General features: G+C 45.6%; 1 protein-coding gene across 5 annotated transcripts in view; it reads left to right on the top strand.

Moving 5' to 3' along the window:
- Positions 1-933: 933 nt before the first annotated feature.
- The window catches only part of NVL (nuclear VCP like), a 90901-nt gene continuing 70628 nt past the window's right edge, over positions 934-21206 (top strand). The window contains exons 1-11 of one of the 5 annotated variants that reach the window (XM_043568734.1): positions 934-1274; positions 5317-5390; positions 7155-7207; positions 7287-7386; positions 10635-10692; positions 12085-12342; positions 15299-15428; positions 15630-15706; positions 16271-16405; positions 18174-18275; positions 20360-20477. In XM_043568734.1, coding sequence (XP_043424669.1) covers positions 1218-1274; positions 5317-5390; positions 7155-7207; positions 7287-7386; positions 10635-10692; positions 12085-12342; positions 15299-15428; positions 15630-15706; positions 16271-16405; positions 18174-18275; positions 20360-20477 — 1162 coding nt within the window. In that variant the 5' untranslated portion in view covers positions 934-1217. Of the gene's footprint in view, positions 1275-5316; positions 5391-7154; positions 7208-7286; positions 7387-10634; positions 10693-12084; positions 12343-15298; positions 15429-15629; positions 15707-16270; positions 16406-18173; positions 18276-20359; positions 20478-21206 lie in introns of those variants that run through there. The other 4 variants (XM_043568735.1, XM_043568736.1, XM_043568737.1 and 1 more) reach the window with 4 other exon arrangements.

Below are 21206 nucleotides of genomic sequence, written 5' to 3'. Positions count from 1 at the left end.
AGTTAGGAATCTACAAGTCATAGACTGGCCAGGAAGGGCATGATAGACCAGCGGAGATGTCGGTGAGAGCAAAGAGCTGCGTGTGATCAACGTGTCTATTAGCGTTACCTTCCAAGACAACCGGAAGCCTCGGAGCAGCAGGAATCTCTTGTTTCTTCATAGCTGAACCCAGTGCCTGGGACATAGCAGGTGCTCAGTACTGACTCGTAAACGCAGGCAATGCTGCTTAGCTGCAAGCAGGGTGCACACACAGTGAAGAAGTGAGGAATGAAGGCGGAGCCAAGTCAACCAAAGTTTTGAATACCAGCGTGAGCATCTATATGGATAAGGACCACTGAAAAGGGCAGCCACGTGATCTGCACTTCCCAGGGAAAAATTACCCTGCGGTACCTTGAGTAAGAAGAGTCATGTGTTCACGTCTCACAGCCTTCTGATTCCATCTCCCCCACCCCAGCCTCAACACGCGATTAACCAAGCAAGCAAACGGAAACGAAAGCCGATAACTGCGAGCGAGTGTGTGTGAACGCTGTCCGTTTGTGTCTCTTTAACTGCATAAAACTTTACGGGCAAATACGGACGTTTACCAAAATTCTGGGCAGCTTCTAGGTCAAGCTGTAGTCCTGCACTCGACGTGCTAGACAAACCGGAGGTGGAAAATCGGGCAAGACAGCCAGGTTTCCGAAGGTGGCGGACGCCGCCCCCCCCCCCCCCGCGCACACCCGCCGGGCCCGCAGGGGGCCTCCCTGCGGGTTCATCCCGCCTTCACCGACCCAGGCGCCCCAGGTTCGGGGTTTGCTAAGGTTGCAGCCAGGACCAAGGCGGCCTCGCGCAGGCTGCTGTGCGACCCCGACGCGCGAGCGGAAAGACGCAAGACGCTCGCCGGAAGCCCCAGCAGCCGCCACGCGCCCGTGTCCGCGCAGCGGGGAACAATAAAGTTGAGCGTGTTCAAAAGGGGTCCTTGGCATCCAGGGCCCGCCGGACAAGCCTGCAGGGTAGGCCGCCCGGAAAGTCCCGGGTGTGGGCAGGTCTCCTCGTCCTCGGTGGCGTTCTCCTCCCTCGCGGTGGGACAGCGAAGGTACAGCGCCGGGGGCACGGCCCGGGCGGCGGGCGGGCGGGAGAAGGCGGAGCGGCCTGCCCGGCGATCGCCGAGGGCAGCCCGGTGAGGATCCCGGTGCCCGTGGAGCCCAGCGTCCTGGCTGCGGCCTCCCGGACGCGCGATGAAGCCCCGGCCCGCGAGGTTCGTGGACAACAGGCTGAAGCAGCGAGTCGTGCAGGTGGGTATCGGGCGCGGCCCCTTCTCGGCGGCGCCTGGGCCAGCCGCCCGCCGCGGCCCGGGTCCTGGACGGGGTGCGGGCAGCCCTCCCGCCGCGGCGGGGCTGCCGGGGAACGGGGACGGGGCGGACGCTGAGGAGCTGGGGACCGGGCGGGTGTAGACCCTGAGGAGCCGGGGACCAGGCGGGTGCGGACCCTGAGGAGCCAGGACAGGGGCCGGTGTTTGGAGTGGGTTTGACGTTGTAATAGGTCCTTTGCATCTGGTTTTCTTGTTTTAAGTTTGAATTCACCTATTTTGAGGGAGAGCGAGAGAGGGAGAGAGAATCCCACCAGGCTCTGCACTGTCAGCGTAGAGCCTAATGCGAGGCTGGATCCCACGAACCGTGAGATCGTGACCCCAGCCAAAGTCAGTCGCTTAGCGGCCTGAGCCCCCCAGGTGCCCTGCCTAGGATTTGTCACTTTTGTAGCCCTGGGTAGACAGTCTGTGTGCTGAATGCCTTGCAGACGCAGTCTGCAGACACTCGTAGGAGGAGAGGGCCCGTTCCTTCACTTTGCACTTGGGGGGGGGGGGGCGGGGAGGCGGGGGAGGAATGTATACTTTGTTTTTCTTTAATTTGCCAGCGCTGCCTCCTCCTTTGCGGATCAGTTTCTTCCACCAAATTCTAAATGTTGGAAGTGGCTTGAGTCCCTGTGCTGTTTCTCTGTCCTCTTACCTACTTCCTGGGGGATTTCATCCAATCTAAAACCCAAAAACACTACCTATTCACTAAAAATACTATAAACACGAAGTTCAATACAAACATAGTTATAAATTAAATGAAGACATATTCACTTTATTATTTTATTTATTATTGAGAGACAGAGCACGAGCATGGGAGGGGCAGAGAGGCAGACACAGAATCCGAAGCAGCTCCAGGTTCTGAGCTGTGAGCACAGAGCCCCACGCGGGGCTCGAACTCACGAACCGTGAGATCATGACCTGAGCTGAAGTCGAGGCTCAATCGACTGAGCCCCCCCAGGCGCCCCACTTTAAATACTACCTATAGAGGTGCCTGGGGGGCTCAGTCGGTTGAGCCTCGACTTCAGCTCAGGTCATGATCTCACGGTTCGTGAGTTCGAGCCCCGCGTGGGGCTCTGTGCTGACAGCTCAGCTTGGGATCTGTGTCTCCCTCTCTTGCTGCCCCACCCGCGCATGTGCACTCTCTCACTCTCTGTCAAAGATAAATAACCATTCTCAGAGCCTGGAGCCTGCTTCCGATTCTGTGTCTCCCTCTCTCTCTGCCCCTCCCCCGTTCATGCTCTGTCTCTCTCTGTCTCAAAAATAAATAAAACGTTAAAAAAAAAAAAAAGATAACCATTAAATTTTTTTTTTTTTTAAGAAAATACTATCTATATATTCCTAGAGTTATGTCCCCAGTGTGGATTTTATCTTGAACACCCAGCTGCCCACTAAACATTTCCTCCTGAGTGTCTGACCGGTGCCTCCACCAACATATCCACACTGAATTTTTTTGTGTTCTCTCCAAACCTGTCCTTTCTTAATGTTCTCTGTATCAGTAAATGACACATTGTCGGGGCCAAAAATCTTAACAACCATTATTACTCCTTTGTTTCACGTTCTTTTTTTTTTTTTTTTTTTTTTTTTTTAAATTTTAGAAGGAGAGAAAAGAGTGCGTGAGCAGGGGGCAGGATGCAAAGAAGGAGAGAGAGAGAATATTAAGCAGGCTCCGTGCTCAGCCCCAGCCTGACCTGGGACTCCATCCCATGACCCTAGGATCATGACCTGAGCCGAAATCAAGAGTTGGGCAGTCAACAGACTGAGCCACTCAGATGTCCCTGTTTAGCTTCTATAACCAATTAATTAGCAATTTATTTGTATACTCCAAACCCAGCCACTCCTTTCCATCTCCACCTCCAACCATCTGTGCCCAAACCACCATCTCTCTTTCTGTCTCTCTTCTTTTTTTAGCGTTTATTTTATTTAGTCTGAGAGGGAGAGAGCAGAAGAGGGGCAGAGAGAGGGAGAGAGAGAGAGAATCCCGTGCAGGTTCCACTGTCCACACAGAGCCTGATGTGGGGCTCGAGCTCACAGTTCCGTGAGATCACGACCTGAGCCGAGATCAGGAGTCAGAGGCTTGGCCCACTGAGCCACCCAGGTGCCCCCAAACTGCCATCTCTTCATTAGACTATGACAGTAGCCCCCTAGGTGAGCTCTGTGATTCTGGTTTTATATAAGGTCTGTCCTTCGTTAGGGCCGCCAGGGAGGTCCCTTTAAAGAGAGCTTGCAGGGCCGCACTCACAGAGCTCCGGTGGACTCCCACAGTGGCTGAAGAAAACCCCTCCTACGGAGCCTGCCACGTTCTGGCCCCCGTCTCCTCCCTGCCCTTGTGTCCCTGGCTGTCCTGCCTGCTTCCACTGTCCTGACCACACTGACCTTCGCTCTGGGAGCTCTCAGCTGGCTTTGGATGTTCCACCCCCTGCTGCATCTCTTTATTCGGGAGGTGTCTCAGCAGTGACTCCTGATGGCTGGATCCAGTGGCCCTTCTTAGTCTTCACCACTTCACATTCTCAGTTTTCGCCTATTGTTATTACTTGGGTTCATTATAAAAACACTAGGTTCTTGCGGTTTAAAATAGAAGGGACGGAGGGTGTAAAAGAAAATGACTTGCTTTCATCTTCATGTCTGTAGAGGTCAGCATGGAGAGTTTATACGTAAGCCTAGATTTTATTCACACGGACGGGCTCATCCGCGTTGGTTCTGCTTGCTCTGTTCACTTAGCGGTAGACTGTAGTCCTCTCCCCACACGTAGTGCGTTTGTCTCCTATTAACAAGGGTGTAAGTACATGTTGCTGCGTAACCACCCCCAAATTTAGCTGTTATTTCTGTTGCCGTCAAGGAACTGTTTGCTTGTGGAGATGAGATGTACACAAATATGTGTAATCCAACATTAATTGTAGCAAGTGACTACACGCGATAGGAGTCCAGAGGAGGGGAAGGTTCGCGGGAACGGTCCTGCTTTGTGTGTCTAGTCTCTTGTCACTGGAGGCATTTGTGCCAAGACCATTAGGGGTTCTTGGGAAGAAGCTGCGGTATGAAGGCAGGCATCCCTTGACGGGATAACCAGGAAGCCTGGACACGTGGAAGCTGACAGACATTCTGGTTTGAAATCTGGCCCTGTAATTTACGAGCTCCCAAGTAATTAGCCTTTTAAAGGCTCTTAAACTTTCCCATCTATAAATTGGGAAGACTAACATCCACCTCATAGGATTGTGAGTGCTGCTGAAAGACTATGTGATGCAGCAGGTGCAAGGCGCACCAAGTTTCTTGGGAGTTTTTCCTGGTGCCTCCAGCCCAAAAGTAATACCTGCTAGGTCTGTTTATTAGGTAGTTACATTCAAGCCACTTAGTGACTATATAGTCCAAATAACTTAGTAGCTTTTTGAAAAAATAACATGTAAAAATGGAAGGAAAATTAACATAGTTGTATTTCATTCTTAACTGATCACACGAATGGGATTTGTATGCCTATTGGATCAGATTGACCCTGCCGTTCTCATTTCCTGTTCCACATTCATTTTTGCATGGGATTTACTTACAGCAACGGCTAAAAACCCAGTTTTGTAAAAATTGACACCATCAAAAGGTGATTTAATATTGAAACCATGAATTTTCTCAGGCTGGAAGTCCCTGCAGTGTTGGACGGGTGGCAAATGTTATATGTTCCCTTAAACTCAAAATAGCCTTTGATGCCCTTGTGAGTTTAGTGCTTTGTTCTGGGGTATTTGGGAATTTAGGATACAGTAAGCACTCACTATCTTACAGCTATTCTAATTGTTGCTATTGTGTCATCATAGTGATTAATAATGTTAATTAAATTCTCTGGTTCCAGACTTGACAATTATTTGGTAATTTTTATTTGTGTTTTTGATACGCTTAATAACGAATTTACATTACAGCATAACATGTTTGAGTAGCTCAATCTCTGATTAAAATCTGAGTTTGAAAGATTGAGTGTTGAATATTTGTTGTATTTTCTGTTTCAGTACCTCACCAGTAACAGATGTGGCAAATATGTGGACACTGGAGTTTTAGCATCTGATTTACAAAGAATGTACAGGTAAAGAGATGTAGTCTCCAGATTCTTGCCTTTCTTTCCTACCATCTTGAGTTTCCATCTCGCCCAAATTTTCAGTTGATATTATCGCTGCTGGCATTAGTTCACCAGTCCATAGGTTCAGAATTCAGTTATACAAAGATTTATCAGGTACCTGTTATGTGCAACGTGCTGTCCTTGTTACTAAGGGCAATGGCTGCTGCTTCTCTTTCAGTACCTTCCAGACTGGTCAGCAGTGTGGCCTCTTCTCGTATCTCATTAAAGGATTAAAACCAGTAGGCATGGTCTGCCTGAGCCTCCTGGCTACTTTGAAACATCTCTAGGCTTCCTACTAAAGATTCCGTTTTTCTCTTGTGTCTCGAATCCCACCCCTCCTGATAGGTCCCTCCATTAATTATTACCACTTTGTATATTTCAAAGTCTCCTGTTTTTTCTTCTCAGTATATTAGTTTGCTAGGATTGCCATAAAAAAGTATCAGAGGCTGGGGAGCTTAAACAACAGAAGTTTAAGTCCTCACAGTTGTGAATGCTAGAAGTTAATGGTCACTGTCTCTCCTTGCATTGCAGATGGCTATCTTCTCCCTGTGTCCTAACATGGTCTTTCCTTTGTGTGTCTGTCTGTATTCTAATCTCTTCTTGTGTTACTATTTTTTTAAGATTTTATTTTTAGGGGCGCCTGGGTGGCTCAGTCGGTTAAACGTCCGACTTCGGCCCAGGTCATGATCTCACACTTTGTGAGTACGAGCCCGGCGTCGGGCTCTGCACTGCCAGCTGGAAGCCTGGAGCCTGCTTCGGATTCTGTGTCTCCCTCTCTCTTTGTCCCTCCCCAGCTCATGCTCACAGTTTGTCTCTGTCAAAAATAAATAAACTTAAAAAAATAAAAATTAAAAAAAAAAAAAAGGAAAAAAAAAAATATTTTATTTTTAAGTAATCTCCATACCCAAAGTGGGGCTCAGACTCACAACCCTAAGATCCAGAGTCAGGCGCCCCTCTTATTCTGGGGTGCCTGGGTGGCTCAGTCAGTTAAGTGTCCAACTCTTGATTTTGGCTCAGATCATGATCTCGTGGTTCATGGGATTGAGCCCCGTGTCAGTCTCTGTGCTGGTACTTTGGGGCCTGCTCGGGATTCTTTCTCCTCTTCTCTCTCTTCCCCTCTCCAGCTTGCACTTACTCTCTCAAAATAGAATAGAATAGGATAGAATAAGATAAAAGTCATGTACCCCTCTTACCCTGATTACAATACCAGTCGTATTGGATTAATTTGCTTCAGTGCTCTGTCCTGTGGGCCCACTAGGATGGCCGCCCTGCCCTGCCCTTTGGAACCGAGGAGACCGTGCCGCTCCCCGGGCCCATGCCGCTCCCCGGGCCCGTGCCCCCTGGGCCGATGGTGGTGGTGGAAACCCTGCCAACCTCTGAGCTTCCTTCTGAGGCGTTCATCCCTTTTCTGGAAGGATAACACATGTCTACAGCTGGATGGCCCCTCTCCTGTAGAATCCCAGAAGTCCAGCCACCTTCCTTCATTTCATCCTTCCCCTCTCCTCCAGTACAAGCTACCGGGGTTTCTGATGCTGTAACCCCGTCTCTAACCAAAAAAAATTACAGTAGGGAAAATGTAAACTCAGAAGTTACTCAAAAATAAGCTTATGGTCGGTGTGAATTCAGTGACAGTTATATATTCATGCAAATTAATGGGATCAATTTAGATTGGTTTTAACGGGAAAATGTTGGTGGAGACCATTGTACTAAGCTTCTTGTTCTGTTTTTCAGTATAGACTATGGTCGAAGAAAAAGAAATGCTTTTAGGATTCAGGTAGAAAAAGGTGAGTCTTTTAGTGTTAGAGCTGAATTATTAATGAAGTTAAAGAATTGCTTTAGCTCACGACTATTTCTTTGTTTCAGTATTTAGCGTAATTGCCAGTGAGAAAGAACCTAAGGATCTAACAGAATTGGAAGATGAGCATCTGGCCAAAAGAGCAAGACAAGGTGAAGAGGAAAACGAGTAAGGATTACAGAAAAGGGGGTGACTTGAAAACCATGAACCTGATCACATACATTGCCAGTTGTGAAATTTTCCGTGGCTTTTCCTTGCCAGCGAGGCTGTGCAGAATACCTGACCTCTCCAGACCTTTGCTTTGGGCACACTGAATGCTCACTATTGCCCAGAGAGGTTGGATTCTTTCTTTGTGCCTTTGTATGAGTGGTTTTCTGTAGCTGGAGGGTTCATTCCCGTTAGGAACTCCCACTCAGCTTGCAAGAGGCCACATTAGTGCCTTTGTGGGGCCTTGGCTTCCTGAGTATTTCCTTAGCTCCTGGTTACAGATGTTTGTTATGATGCTTATCATACAGCTTGAGGTTGTTTGTATTGAGAGTTTTTATCATGAATCGATTTTACATTTGTTAAATACTTTTTTTTTTTTTTTTTACATTTTATTTATTTTTGAGAGAGAGAGAGAGACAGAGCACAAGTGGGGGAGGGGCCGAGAGAGAGGGAGATACAGAATCTGAAGCAGGCTCCAGGCTCTGAGCTGTCAGCACAGAGCCCGATGTGGGGCTCGAACCCACGAACTGTGAGATCATGACCTGAGCCGAAGTCAGTTGCTTAACTGACTGAGCCACCCAGGCGCCCTGTTAAATACGTTTTATGCACTTAATGAAAGATTCTGTTATGGTTGTCTCCCTTTGTTCTGTTGGTGAATTACATTAATTTTTGAGTGCTAAGCCAGTCTTGTATCCTGGGATACACCCAACTTGGTCTAGATATATTATCCTTTGTTATATATTATTAAATCATTTTGCTAATCATTTTTGGAGATGGTTATGTTTGTATTCATAATGGTCTGAATTTTTTCCTTTCTTGCAGTGTCTTTGTCAGGTTTTGGTGTTAGGGTTATGCTGGCTTCATATTGTTTGGAAAATGTTTTTTGTCTCTATTTGACAAAAAAATTAGTATAACGTTACTGTTACTGCTTTCTTAAATAGTTTGTTAGAATTCATCTCAGCCTGGAGGCTTCTTTTTGGAAAGGATTTAGATAACAGTTTCGTGAGACAAAGAACTCTTCCTATTTTTCTGCTTCTATCAGCTTTGGTAAGTTGTACTTTTAAAGAAAGTTGCCCATTTCATCTGAAGTGTGGAGTTTGTTGGCTTAAAGTTTTCAAGATATCCTCTCGTTTTTCCTTTTTTTTTTTTAATTTTTTTTCAATGTTTATTTATTTTTGAGAGACAGAGCGTGAGTATGGAAGGGACAGAGAGAGGGAGACACAGAATCTGAAGCAGACTTCAGGCTCTGAGCTGACAGCACAGAGCCCGACGCCGGGCTCGTACCCGCGAACCATGAGATCACGACCTGAGCCGAAGTCGGACTCTTAACCGACTGAGCCACCCAGGCGCCCCTTGTTTTTCTTTTAATGTTTATAGGATCTGTGGTGATCGCTCCTTTTCACCTTATAGCTGCATTGCTGCCTTTTCGTTTGGATTTACCATTATTTTCTTAACTAGTTCCACACTCGTGGACAGTTGGTTGTTTCCAGTTTTGCACTATCGTACACACAGTAAATAATCCTGCAGCACATATATCTTTGTATATATATATTTTTTTAATGTTACATTCTTGAAGTGGTATTGCTGGGGTCAAAGATGTCTTTTTCAGAATTCTGTTACATTTGGAGTTCTTTTCCCAAAAACGTCGCCTCAGTTTATATTCCCAGCAACTTTGTATAAAGACTTCAGGGTGCCTGGGTGACTCCGTTGGTTGAGCGTCTGACTCTTGATTTAGGCTCAGGTCATGATCTCGCGGTTTGTGGGTTCAAGTCCTGCGGACAGTGTGGAGCCTGCTTGGGATTTTCTCTTCCTCCCTGTCTGCACCTCCCTTTGCTGTCTTTCTCTCTAAACAAATAAATAAATAAATAAACTTAAAAAAAAAAAATAGAGTGCATTTCTCTGTACCTTTGCAATCCTAGTTACACTGTTACGGAATCTTTGCCAGCTTCCTAGGCAAAAGTTGATGTTTTTATTTGTAGTTTTTTGATAACTAGTGAGATTAAAACTATTTGACTGTTTCCTGTTTCCTTTGTTAGTTGCTTGCTTATGGGTTTTGTCTGTCATATGAGAGCCGACTCTTGGTTTGGGCTCAGGTCATGATCTTGCGGTTCTGTGAGTTCGAGTCCCGCTTTGGGCTCTGCTCTGACACTTGGGATTCTGTGTGTGTGTGTGTGTGTGCGTGTGTATGTCTCAAAAGTAGATAAACTTTAAAAAATAAAAAAGTGTCTTTTGATTAGAGAAGTTCTGCATCTTTACCTAGTCAGATATGTCAGTCTTTTCCTGTATGGTTTGTGCTGAAATACTCAGAAAGACGTCTCACAACAATATGTGGAATCCTTGTTTCTTTATAGCATTCCATTTAACTCTTTAATCCACTTTATAGGGTATAAATTGTAAGGCAAAATTATTTCTTTTCCAAATAGTTGAATAATCCACCTTCTTTACATTGATTAGAAACGCCCAAAAGTATATTAATAGAATTTAATGAATAGCAAAAGAATTCATGTCTTAATTATAAAGATGGGTCATGTCATGCATGTAAACCTTTTTACTTAGGAAGAGTCCTTTTTTTATTAATTATTTTCTAAAGAAACACCATTGAACGGTAGCAGGGTCCATCACCTCTGGGTTATAATGAGCTGAGCCTGCGCTACAGTTTGTAGTTAATAGGATTTATCCCTGTTTCTCATGCATCATATGAAAATCTCTCCTACCTTCATTTCTCATGGGCAGACTTGGGAAAGCTACCCTGGTCACACAGATGGGTCTTGTTGAATTTGTGTATTTGTTACTCAATTACTTACTGATGGCTTGCTGGAATATTTCCTTTTGTTGGCATCTGATGTTCCTAATGAGACCTTTGGGTCTGATAGGACTCTGCACTTCACTTTTGTTTATTGCGTGCATTAAAATAACCACAGTTTTTAAGCATTTACGTGTATTCTAAGGACTTTGTCAGCTTGTTTAATCCTCTAATGACTCAGAGATGTGAACGTTACATGTTATCTTCTCTTTATAGATAAGAAAGCTGATGCTCAGAGAGGTTAAGTAGAAGCTAGTAACCAGTAACCAGAATTCTCAGATCGCAAAGCCTGGGCTCTCAAGCACCATAATACTTTGCCTTAGTAAATTTTTTGTTTGGGGTAGTAATTTTTTTTAGGATGTGGGAGCAAAGCCTTTAAGATGTTTCTTTTCCTCTTCTTACTGAGGTATACTGAAAGCTCTTCAGATCATGATTCAAATATGGAAGATTACCCAGATCCACAGGTAAGCCAAACATTTAATGGACCCACTTTTATTTTTTTTTAGTCATTATGAACCCTCCTTAAAAAAAAAAAAGTATGGAATAGAATAAGAGATTTAAACATCATCATCAAGGGGCGCCTGGGTGATCAGTCAGTTAAGCGTCCCGAATTCGGCTCAGGTCATGATCTTGCTGTTTGTGAGTTTGAGCCCCGCATCGGGCTCTGGGCTGACAGCTCGGAGCCTGGAGCCTGCTTCGGATTCTGTGTCTCCCTCTCTCTCTGCCCCTCCCCTGCTCACCCTCTGTCTCTCTCTGTCTCGAAAATAAATAAAACATTAAAACAAAAATTGTAAACGTCTTCATCAATACTTCTGTGGACAGTGTTGAGGAATCCTTGGGATTCCTTTCAGTATTTGTGTTTATGGCCTGTTTTATAGGAAGAAGAAGGGAAGAGAATGGCCTGAAATAAGGGTACATAGGAATAGAAAGGGGAATTAATAGTAAAAATTGGGAGAAGGATACATTTTCTGCTAAAAGGCTGCGGTTGCAAATAAGTAAGTTTGCATTTAAGAGACATTTAAGTGATGCCAGATGATTTATAACTTACTCTCTTTTGTTCCCATTGGTAATTCCATTTTTTTTTATTTATTGACAAAATCAGGATGATAATGACATGTGATCTGGTTTTGAGTTGATGAGATAATAGTGGCTCTTCTTGGCCAGCTCATTGTCAAGCCCAGTTCTGTTATGTGTTTTAATAGTTCATTATTTATTTTGAGAGAGAGAGAGTGATCAGGGCAGAGGTGGAGAGAGAGAATCCCAAGCAGGTTCCACGCTCAGTGAGGAGCCGGATGCAGGGCACAAGCTCATAACCGCGAGATCATGACTTGAGCCAATATCATGTGTCAGAGGCTGAATGGATTGAACCACCCAGGGGCCCCCAATTCTGTTATATTTTTAATTTTTTTTTTAAATGTTTATTTATTTTTGAGACAGAGAGAGACAGAGCATGAGCAGGGGAGGGGCAGAGAGAGAGGGAGACACAGAATCGGAAACAGGCTCCAGGCTCTGAGCTGTCAGCACAGAGCCCGACGCGGGGCTCGAACTCACGGACCGTGAGATCATGACCTGAGCCGAAGTCAGACGCTCAACTGACCAAGCCACCCAGGTGCCCCCTATGTTATATTTTTAAAAAGCGAGCACGCTTCCTCGGTTTTCTTTAACTTTCATTTATTAAGTGGCGGTGAAGCAGGGGCACATCTGTTTGAACAGGAAATGTTGGTGAAGCATCTGTCAGCACCCGTGTTTTCTGACTGGAAGTGCTGTGAGGGAAGCTGCTGGTGGCTGCTCCGTGCGGGTAGCCCGTGTCCGTGAGCGCCAGCACGGTGACGTAGGCGATGTCGTGTTTCTGCCAGGCGGCAAATCACATGAACAGCTCCCTGCTCTCCTTGTATCGGAAAGGACATCCCGACTCTGCTTCACGGACTCCCGAGATGGATCACAGAGAAGCCACCGACTCGGCCCCACGGACACCTTCCGGAACAGACTCCATTCCTTCGAAGACCCCTGCCAGGGGTTCAGAGGGAGGGTGGTTTATTGATAGAACTCCCGGTGGAAAGATGGACCTGGCAGACGAGAAGAGCAAGCACAAGAAGCCAGGATCTGAGAGAGAGGTACTTTTGTAGTGATGTGTTCAGGCCCCGTTACCGCCACCGCTTCTTTCCAAGTGCAGGCCTTCTGACGGAGATGACCTTCCTCCAGATTAGTCTCCACACGCAGATGTCTTTTTACGAGTTAAGTCGGGGGGTTCTTTCGCGTATTAAGAATGACTCCATTCAGTCTAGAATCAGAGTCCTCACAAGTAATGGCCGGGAAAGCCCTGTGTGCGTGGCTGTCCTGCTGGCACTTCAGTCATCTGCTCCCCGCCTCCCCGCTTCGCCTCAGCCACCGTGGCCTGGCGCTGTTTCCAGAACACCCGCTCACTCTCACCTGGGGCCTTTGCACTCATGCTTCTGTCTGAAACTCCCCCAGGTTCCTGTGACTCACACCATCTTGTTTCCCTGTAATCTTCGCAGAGTCACATACTGACGTGTTAAATAGCACGTCGTGGGATGCTCTTTCCTGCCTCATCTCCTTTTGGTCAAGCCCTTGTGACCACTTAGAACTTACTGTAGAATTGTTTAGTTGGGTTTCTTCTTTGTCTTCTGTCTTCAGCTTCGGAGAGCAGGACCTTTGTTTTGCTTCATAGCGTCTCCCTGGCTAAAATGCACCCAGCACGTCGTTGTCAGGCAGTTGGTCGAATTCGTGCCTGATGAACTTTCCGAGGTGCGTTTACCAGCGCGAGTTAAAGAATAGGTACCTCGTCTGCGTGTTATGTTTGGAAGGCTGGTTGTTGTCAGGAAGGGAAGTCAGCTCGTGCAACAGCTGTGTGGTTCGTGTTGAGCCTCGGGTAATGCCTTCAGGGAGCCCGTACAAATGGGCACACCGTGAAAATGTACTGAATAAGGGACCCCCTTTTTTTTTTAACCTTTGTAAGTTGCAGTATACTGTACATAAAAGTGAAGCTGGATGAATTATCACAAAGTGAACACACTGGGCACCATCCTTAACTGATTTTTTTTTTTTTTTTTTGAGAGAGAGAGAGAGAGGCACGTGAACGAGTGCAAGAGGGGCAGAGAGAGACGGAGAGACAGAATCCCACGCAGGTTTCCATTGTCAGCACGGAGCCCAACGTGGGGCTCCCATCTCACCAACTGTGAGATCATGTCCTGAACCAAGATCAAGGGTGGGACATTTAACCCACTGAGCCATCCAGGTACCCCCTTAACTGATTCTAATGCCTGGCGTTAGATCCCCTAGGAGATCCTCTGGGAGAGGGGATTTACAGTGATCTGTCCCACGATAGGCCCTGAGTATGCCCCCGGGGCTCACTGTCCAGCGTGGTAAGTGCTAGCCACCCGTGGCTCTTGAGCACTTGAAATGTGGTTAGTGCAAATGAGGAACTGAATTGTTCATTTAAATTTGTAAAATAATACTTCAGTTATTAGAAAACTTCTAATATGGGGCGCCTAGGTGGCTCAGTCAGTTAAGCGTCCGACTTCAGCTCAGGTCATGATCTCGCAGTTCGTGAGTTCGAGCCCCACATCAGGCTCTGTGCTGGCAGCTCGGAGCCTGGAGCCTGTTTCAGATTCTTGTCTCCCTCTCTCTCTCTGCCCCTCCCCCCCTCATGCTCTATCTCTGTCTCTCACAGGTAAATAAACATTTAAAAAAAATTAAAAAACAAAAAAACTTCTAAGTGTGTTTGGAACAACTTGGGCATGTGAATGTACTCTTTCAGCTGTAAGTTTTATGAAGTCTAAATGCAAATTAAATATTTCCCACTAAAATTTAGTGTACGAGTTGAGATGTGCTATTAGCATAAAATACATGTTAGACTTTGGAGACTTACTATAAAAGATAATGTAAGACCTCTCAACTTTTTATATTGACTGTATGTTGAAACGATAATATTTTGAGTATATTTTGTTAAGTAAGGTACTAAATTTCACTTGTTGATTCCCCCTTTTTTAAACGTGGCTACTAGAACATATTTAAAATTTTGTATGTGGCATTGTGTTTCTCTTGAACAACACCACTGTAAGTGGTTTTCGAGAACCACTTACTTGGTGTGGCAAAACCGTTCTCCTTTTGAATTTTCACTAGACCTTTTTCAAACCTCTTTGTGTTAATCATGTTTTTAGAGGACATTATTGCAAGATTAAGGAAATAGCTTGAGTCTTAAGTTGAATTATACTTTTTTATGGCCTTCAAAGCAGCTCTGTAGTCATATTTAATTTAGCGGTTCATCAGGCATCACATGAAGACCAACTGGTGAAAAGCTCAGTGAGAAATTAAAGGTGAACATGAGCATCTCATCTCCCGTGAAAGAAACAAGGAGAGTTGCTCAGACACAGGGCAGATTATGGCAGGCTATAATACAGTCGCAAATTCAGCGTTCTGGGAATATGGGCATGAGATTAACGAGAAGAATCGTGTGTCAGGGCATAAACTGAGCTTTACAGCTGTGGAAAAGAAGGATGCTTTCCAGCAGCTACCATCCTGGAGCAGAGAGGTTGGGAATAGCCAAGGTAGGTGCAAGTGCCAGGGCAGAAATGGGGTATTTTAGGGCCACCTGGGTGGCTCAGTCGGTTAAGCATCCAAACGTTGATTTCAGCTCACATCATGATCTCTCTCTTCATGAGTTCAAGCCCTGCGTCAAGCTCTGTGCTGACATCGCAGAGCCTGCTTGGGATTCTCTGTCTCCCTTTCCCTCTGCCCCTCCCTTACTTATACACACATTCTCTCTCTCTCTCTCTAAATAAGAATACACTTAAAAGAAATGGGGTATTTTAAATAATGACCATCTTTTTGTTTTTGTTTAAAAAAAAAAAACAAAAAAACCCAGGCGTCCCTGGTTTTTGTTTTTTATTTATTTACGTAATTTCTCCACCCAAACTCATGACCCCTAGATCAAGAGTTGAATGTTCTTCCGAATGAGCCAGCCAGGTGCGCCTAAATAACAGCCCTCTTTAAGAAAACATTGCCATTGTAATTTCAAGCATGGCATATTTAAATTTGTTTTCTTTCCAGGATTCCAAAGACGCTTCTCTGCTGGAGAGTAATGAAAAAAGGAAAGGCAGGCTGAAGCGCAAGGGAAACAAAAGGAAGAAAGACCTTCAGGAAGTAGACGGAGAAATACAAGCTGTCCTGCAGAAGAAAGGTGAGCCACGGGTCTGGGGGGCTGAGCATGCTGTGAAAGAGGCTTCGCTAGTCCCAGCTGTCGTTCTGGGGGGCCTGCTGTGTGCGGTTCATGAGAAAACACTTTGGTGTCTCGTGGTCTCAGTTTACTTAAACATTATTAAATGCAGCGCTGAGTTACTACTGAATCACTAATCTTTTCGTCTCCTCGTTTGATTGCCAGCTAAAGCCAAGGGGCTGGAATTACAGATCTCCAAGGTGAAATTTGAAGATGTTGGAGGCAGCGATACGACATTAAAAGTTAGTTCGCGTTCAGAATTTTACTCAGATGGTATATTGCCAATCAGTTATTCACGGAAAGCAGCCTGGAAGGGGGTGGTGGTGGTGAAATTTGGCCTGTACCCCGCAGGGTGCTGAGGGATAAAAGAAACAGTACCTTCTGCTTTTCCACCACTAATTATGGTGTACGTAAGGTTCGTGCTTTGTAAGTAATACTGTTGTACGCAAAAAATTCTAAGAGAATACCGTGCAAAATTATATGCCAACAAACTGGGCAATGTGGAAGAAATGGAGATTCCTAGAAACTCCAACGCATTCCCCAAACTGTAAGTAACCCTGTTAGTTATTGTCCAGTGTCTACTCTGCCAGTTACCGTGGTGGTTACTTTCCATCATCGGTGCCAGGGAGCTGTTACCACAGCTGAGGACACGGAGGCTCAGGCAGGTTCCTGTGGAGTCCCGCCGTAGGTCCCAGAGCCGGGGCTCAAACTCCTGAGTCTGCTACTTTGCAGAACAGGCTTCCTTCCACTTGGATTCCTTCTCTCTCAGGCCGTGAAAGACCTCTTTCCTGTTTATTCCCTGCTAGGAAGTCTGCAAGATGCTCATCCACATGCGTCACCCGGAGGTGTACCGCCACCTGGGCGCCACCCCGCCGCGTGGGGTTCTCCTTCACGGGCCGCCGGGCTGCGGGAAGACCTTGCTCGCGCACGCCATTGCAGGGGTGAGCTTCGCTGACACGCCTTTGCTTCTGTTGCTTTTGTTCTGTTTGTCTTTATTTTCCTCTTTGGTCAGCTTGAACCAGACTTGACGTATTCCCAGGAGGACTGATCCTCTCTTCATTTTTCACCTCTTTCATCCAGCTCTTTGTGAGATGCTATTTTTTTAATGCATCCGATTATTTATATGGCAAAGGTTGGGTGGGAAGCAAAATAATATGGTCATAAATACCCTTTTTTTTAACACACAGTGTATATTTTAGTTTCCTTTTTCCCTTTAGGCCAGTGATTCTCAAAAGCAGTAAATGAGGAAACCAAGGACTATATTGTTTTTCACAGCTAAATATACTGAAAATCTCCAGAGTCATGTTCTTATAATTTTTAGTGTTAAAATAACATTTCTGAAATGGTAATAATACTTAGTTGGCAAAATAAAGTTACCGATCTTATTTTCATCCCATGAGTTGTTTTTGGAAACTGTTGGGTGGTAAATGCAAAATGTCCCAGTGACTTCAGTTTGAAGAATAGCGTGTCATAGTAGCTACTGATAGGTTAGGATCTGCGGGATTGGGGCTCTTATGGGACGACAGGTTTGCCTCACTTGTTCCTCTGTTGAACAAAGTGTCCTGTGACAGGTGCATGCCAGATGCTGGAAAACAGCGATAAATAGAGAAAACCCAGGTTTACGTTCAAGGAGCTTTTCAGTCTAATAGGAAAGGCCTACATTAAGCAGCTATCATACAAGTAAACGCTGTGCACGGTCACAGCAGAAATGAGTGGGAGACAGGAAGTGTGGGATGCTATCTGGTCCCAGGTTGCCCGTGGTTGAGGAAGTGATTTTCAGAATAGCCTGAGGATGAGTAGGGCTTAGGCAGGCTTGTTGCCCTCCGTGCTGGTGGGGCCGCAGTGGCTGCTCCTCCTTTATGACAGGAACCTGCCCTCTGCCGACTAACTGGCTCCTCCTCTGGATGCAGGGGTGAGAAGTGCCTGTAGCGTGAGTGGGAAGGACTGTCACAACCCCTGCCCTTTCCTATTAAATTGTTCTGGCTCGGGGTGTCTGGGTGACTCGGTCAGTTGAGCGTCCAACTTCAGCTCAGGTCATGCGTCGGTCTCTGTGCTGACAGCTCAGAGCCTGGAGCCTGCTTCGGATTCTGTGTGTCTTTCTCTCTCCGTACCTCCCCTGCTCACACTCTGTCTCTCTCTCAAAAATAAATAAACATTAAAAAAAAGTTCTTTAAGGAAAAAAAAATTATTCTGGCTCAGCTATAAGTCGGGGGTAAACATGTCTCTGCAGATTCAAGACCCTTTATTCAGAAGACGTAACGACAATTTCATGGTGACTCCTATGAAGTAAAAACAGGTGGAGGTATCTAGTCGCTGTGTTTGAATTAAACTGTAGATTTTTAAATAATGGTTTTCATCAGACCAACACAAAAGGTGAAGTTCCTCAGAAAAGAGGTCATTTTAAAAATTAAATTTTGAGGGGCACCTGGGTAGGGCTCAGTCAGTTGAGCATCTGACTTCAGCTCAGGTCATGATCTCACAGTTCGAGTTCAAACCCCGTGTCGGGCTCTGTGCTGATGGTGCAGAGACTGGGATTCTCTCTCTCTCTTTCTCCCTTTCTCTGTCCACCCCCTCCCCCATGCTCTTTCTCTCTCTCTCAAAAATAAACTTTAAAAAAAATTCACTTTTGAGAGAGGGACTGAATAAGGAAAAGGGAGGGGGAAGATAAATTTTCAAAATGTGGTCATTCTTTCCTGTGTTTGTCCCCAGGAACTGGACCTCCCAATTCTGAAAGTAGCTGCCACGGAGATTGTATCCGGCGTGTCTGGGGAGTCTGAGCAGAAGCTGAGAGAATTGTTTGAGCAGGCAGTGGTGAGTCAGCTAGTGACCCACGTCGGGCTGTCTGCTTGTGCGGTGTTACGACGGAGAGCCTGTCCATCCAGGGCCAGTGTCTGTTAGCCTGGTCGCCTGCCATCCTCTTGTAAACTTGGTGATTTGTTATCCGTGATGACTAAATATTTAAAGTAGATCCACTGATACAGACTGTTGGATAACATCGTCCGTTCAGTCTGAAATCAAGTGTAACTGTAATTGGTGAGAAATTCTGGGCTGTCACACCCAGTGGGTGTTTGCTGAAAATAGATACCCTGGGGCACCTGGGTGGCTCACTAGGTTAAGCTTCAGTCGGTTAAGCTTCTGACTTCAGCTCAGGTCATGATCTCCCAGTTCATGGGTTCCAGCCCTACGTCAGGATCTCTGCTATCAGCTCAGAGCCTGCTTGGATCCTCTGCCCCTCCCCCACTAGCGTGTGTGCATGCGATCTCTCTCTCTCTCTCTCTCTCTCTCTCAAAAAGAAATATTTTTTAAAAATTTCTTTTATGTTATTTACTTTTGAGAGAAACAGAGAATGTGAGCGGAGAATGGGCAGAGAGAGATAGAAAGAGAATCCCAAGCAGGCTCTGCACTGTCAGCACAGAACCTGATGTGGGGCTCAAACTCATGAATCTTGAGTTCAAGACCTGAGCTGAAATCAAGAGTCAGACACTTAACCAACTGAGCCACCCAGACACCCCACAAAAATAAACAGACATAAAAAAAAAAAAGAAAATACATTATCCTTGTGAGATTTTCTGTCACTTTCACTTTGCACAAATTAAGTTACCAAACAACTTGTAAGTAGTATGAAAATTTTTAACATTTAGGATTATCACATTCTAAGAACAACCATAGAAATGCCAGGATAAATTCTTCTCCTTTTGCCTAATTGAACTTGTACAAAGAAAATCTTGTTAACCAGAGAAATTACGAGACTGGATTTTATCCTAATTGTAATTTATTTCTGAATTACTATTCAATTCACTATTTAATTACTATTAAATTACTGTTAATTACTATTAAATTACTATTTAATTCACTATTACAATGTCGGTGTTCAGGAACATCTGGGGAAGACATTTACATCCTATTAGAACTTTATCCTGAGGATACGTGATAGTTACAGGCCTGTGCTTGCCAGTCGGAGTCACGGTCTCCAGTCCTCGTGCCTCCATGCACTGACCGCCTGGTCGTGGACAGAAGAGGTTTAACCACTGTAACCCTTAGTTTCCTTGCCGGGAAGCTGGGTTAATAACATTACTCGAGGGGTGCCTGGCTGGCACAGTCAGCTAAGCGTCCAACTCTTGATTTTGGCTCAGGTCATGAAGTCATAGACTCATGGTCTTGGGACCGAGCTCCTCCTCGGGCTCTGCAGTGACTCCTTGAGGTTCTGTCTCTCTTAGCCCCTCTCCTGCTGGCACTTGGACTCCTCTCTTTCTCAAAATAGATACGCTTTAAAGAAAATAATAATGCTCAAATCTCATGGCAGTTTGGGGCATATTAAATGGGAGGATCCTGGGGCGCCTGGGTGGCGCAGTCGGTTGAGCGTCCAACTTCAGCCAGGTCACGATCTCGCGGTCTGTGGGTTCGAGCCCCGCGTCGGGCTCTGGGCTGATGGCTCGGAGCCTGGAGCCTGTTTCCGATTCTGTGTCTCCCTCTCTCTTTTTCCCCCTCCCCTGTTCATGCTCTGTCTCTCTCTGTCCCAAAAATAAATAAACGTTGAAAAAAAAAAATTTAAAAAAAATAAAAATAAAAATAAAAATAAATGGGAGGATCCTTACAAACCCTCAGTGGCCTGCCCAGCTCATGGCAGATGCCCTGTAGATGCTGTGACATTGTGCACACTTGAGAGTCACTAGTTGTCACTGTGGTTAAAACTAAGAAAAAGTGAAAAGATCAACTTTATGTCATTATTTGCACCCAGAATATGTAAGGGTTGTTGAACGTGGCCAGTATAGAAGCTGGTAAGAAATTAGAAGAGAACTTGTATTTTAGCAATAATGGAGAAAATATTTTTTTCTTTCTAAGTTTTTATTTAAATTCCAGTTTATGATGGCCTTTTGTGGTATTTTTATTTCCAGTCAAATGCACCCTGTGTCCTCTTTATTGATGAAATTGATGCCATTACCCCCAAAAGAGATGTTGCTTCAAAAGATATGGAACGAAGGATTGTGGCCCAGCTCCTAACCTGCATGGACGGTCAGTTTAAAAAATTACGTTCATTTTAAGATGACAAATTGTGTTTCTTTTACCAGTGTAAGGAACATGTGAGGACATGAGCCATTCAGGTAGAGTAAAGCTGAGAGTAAAAAGTCCTTTTCATAAAGAATTAGATCATTAATTTTTTGGAGCGCATCTGACGGTTATTTTAATACATTTATACACAGACAGAAATATACTGACGTTGTTTTGCTTCTTACAATGCTGAGATCGCACCATACACCTTGTTATATATAACCTGTTGCTTGCATCTTTTTTGTTTATTTGTTTATTTTGAGAGAGAGAGAGAGAGAGCATGCAGGCGCATGAGTGGGGGAGGGGCAGACAGAGAGGGGGTAGAGAGAGAGAGAATCCCCAGCAGGTTCACGAGCCTTGAGATCATGACCTGAGCTGAAATCAAGAGCTGGACACTCAACCGACTGAGCCCCCCAGGCGCCCCTGGTTGTTTGTTAACAGTACATGTGGGAAATGTTGCTGTTTCAATGCCTTTGTGTTTGCTGCTTGACTGCTGCAGGGTTCTCTTTAGGACAGAGTTCTCCTGCTGCTCGTCCTCTTGGCTGCGGGCGTTAAAACCCACATGCCTCAGCAGTGGGATCAGCTTTGCTCCCATCCCGGTCGCAGCCCCAGGGGCGTTCAGCGCGCGCAGAGCGTCATCACGCGAACGCGCGTGTGCAGCTCATGATGCTGCCTGAAGTATTAGGTGCCACC

This window comes from Prionailurus bengalensis, chromosome E4, assembly GCF_016509475.1.
Source record: "Prionailurus bengalensis isolate Pbe53 chromosome E4, Fcat_Pben_1.1_paternal_pri, whole genome shotgun sequence".
In the NCBI taxonomy this organism is placed as follows: domain Eukaryota; kingdom Metazoa; phylum Chordata; class Mammalia; order Carnivora; family Felidae; genus Prionailurus; species Prionailurus bengalensis.
Note: the sequence above shows the minus strand (reverse complement) of the source record. Positions and strands in the feature narration are given on the sequence as shown.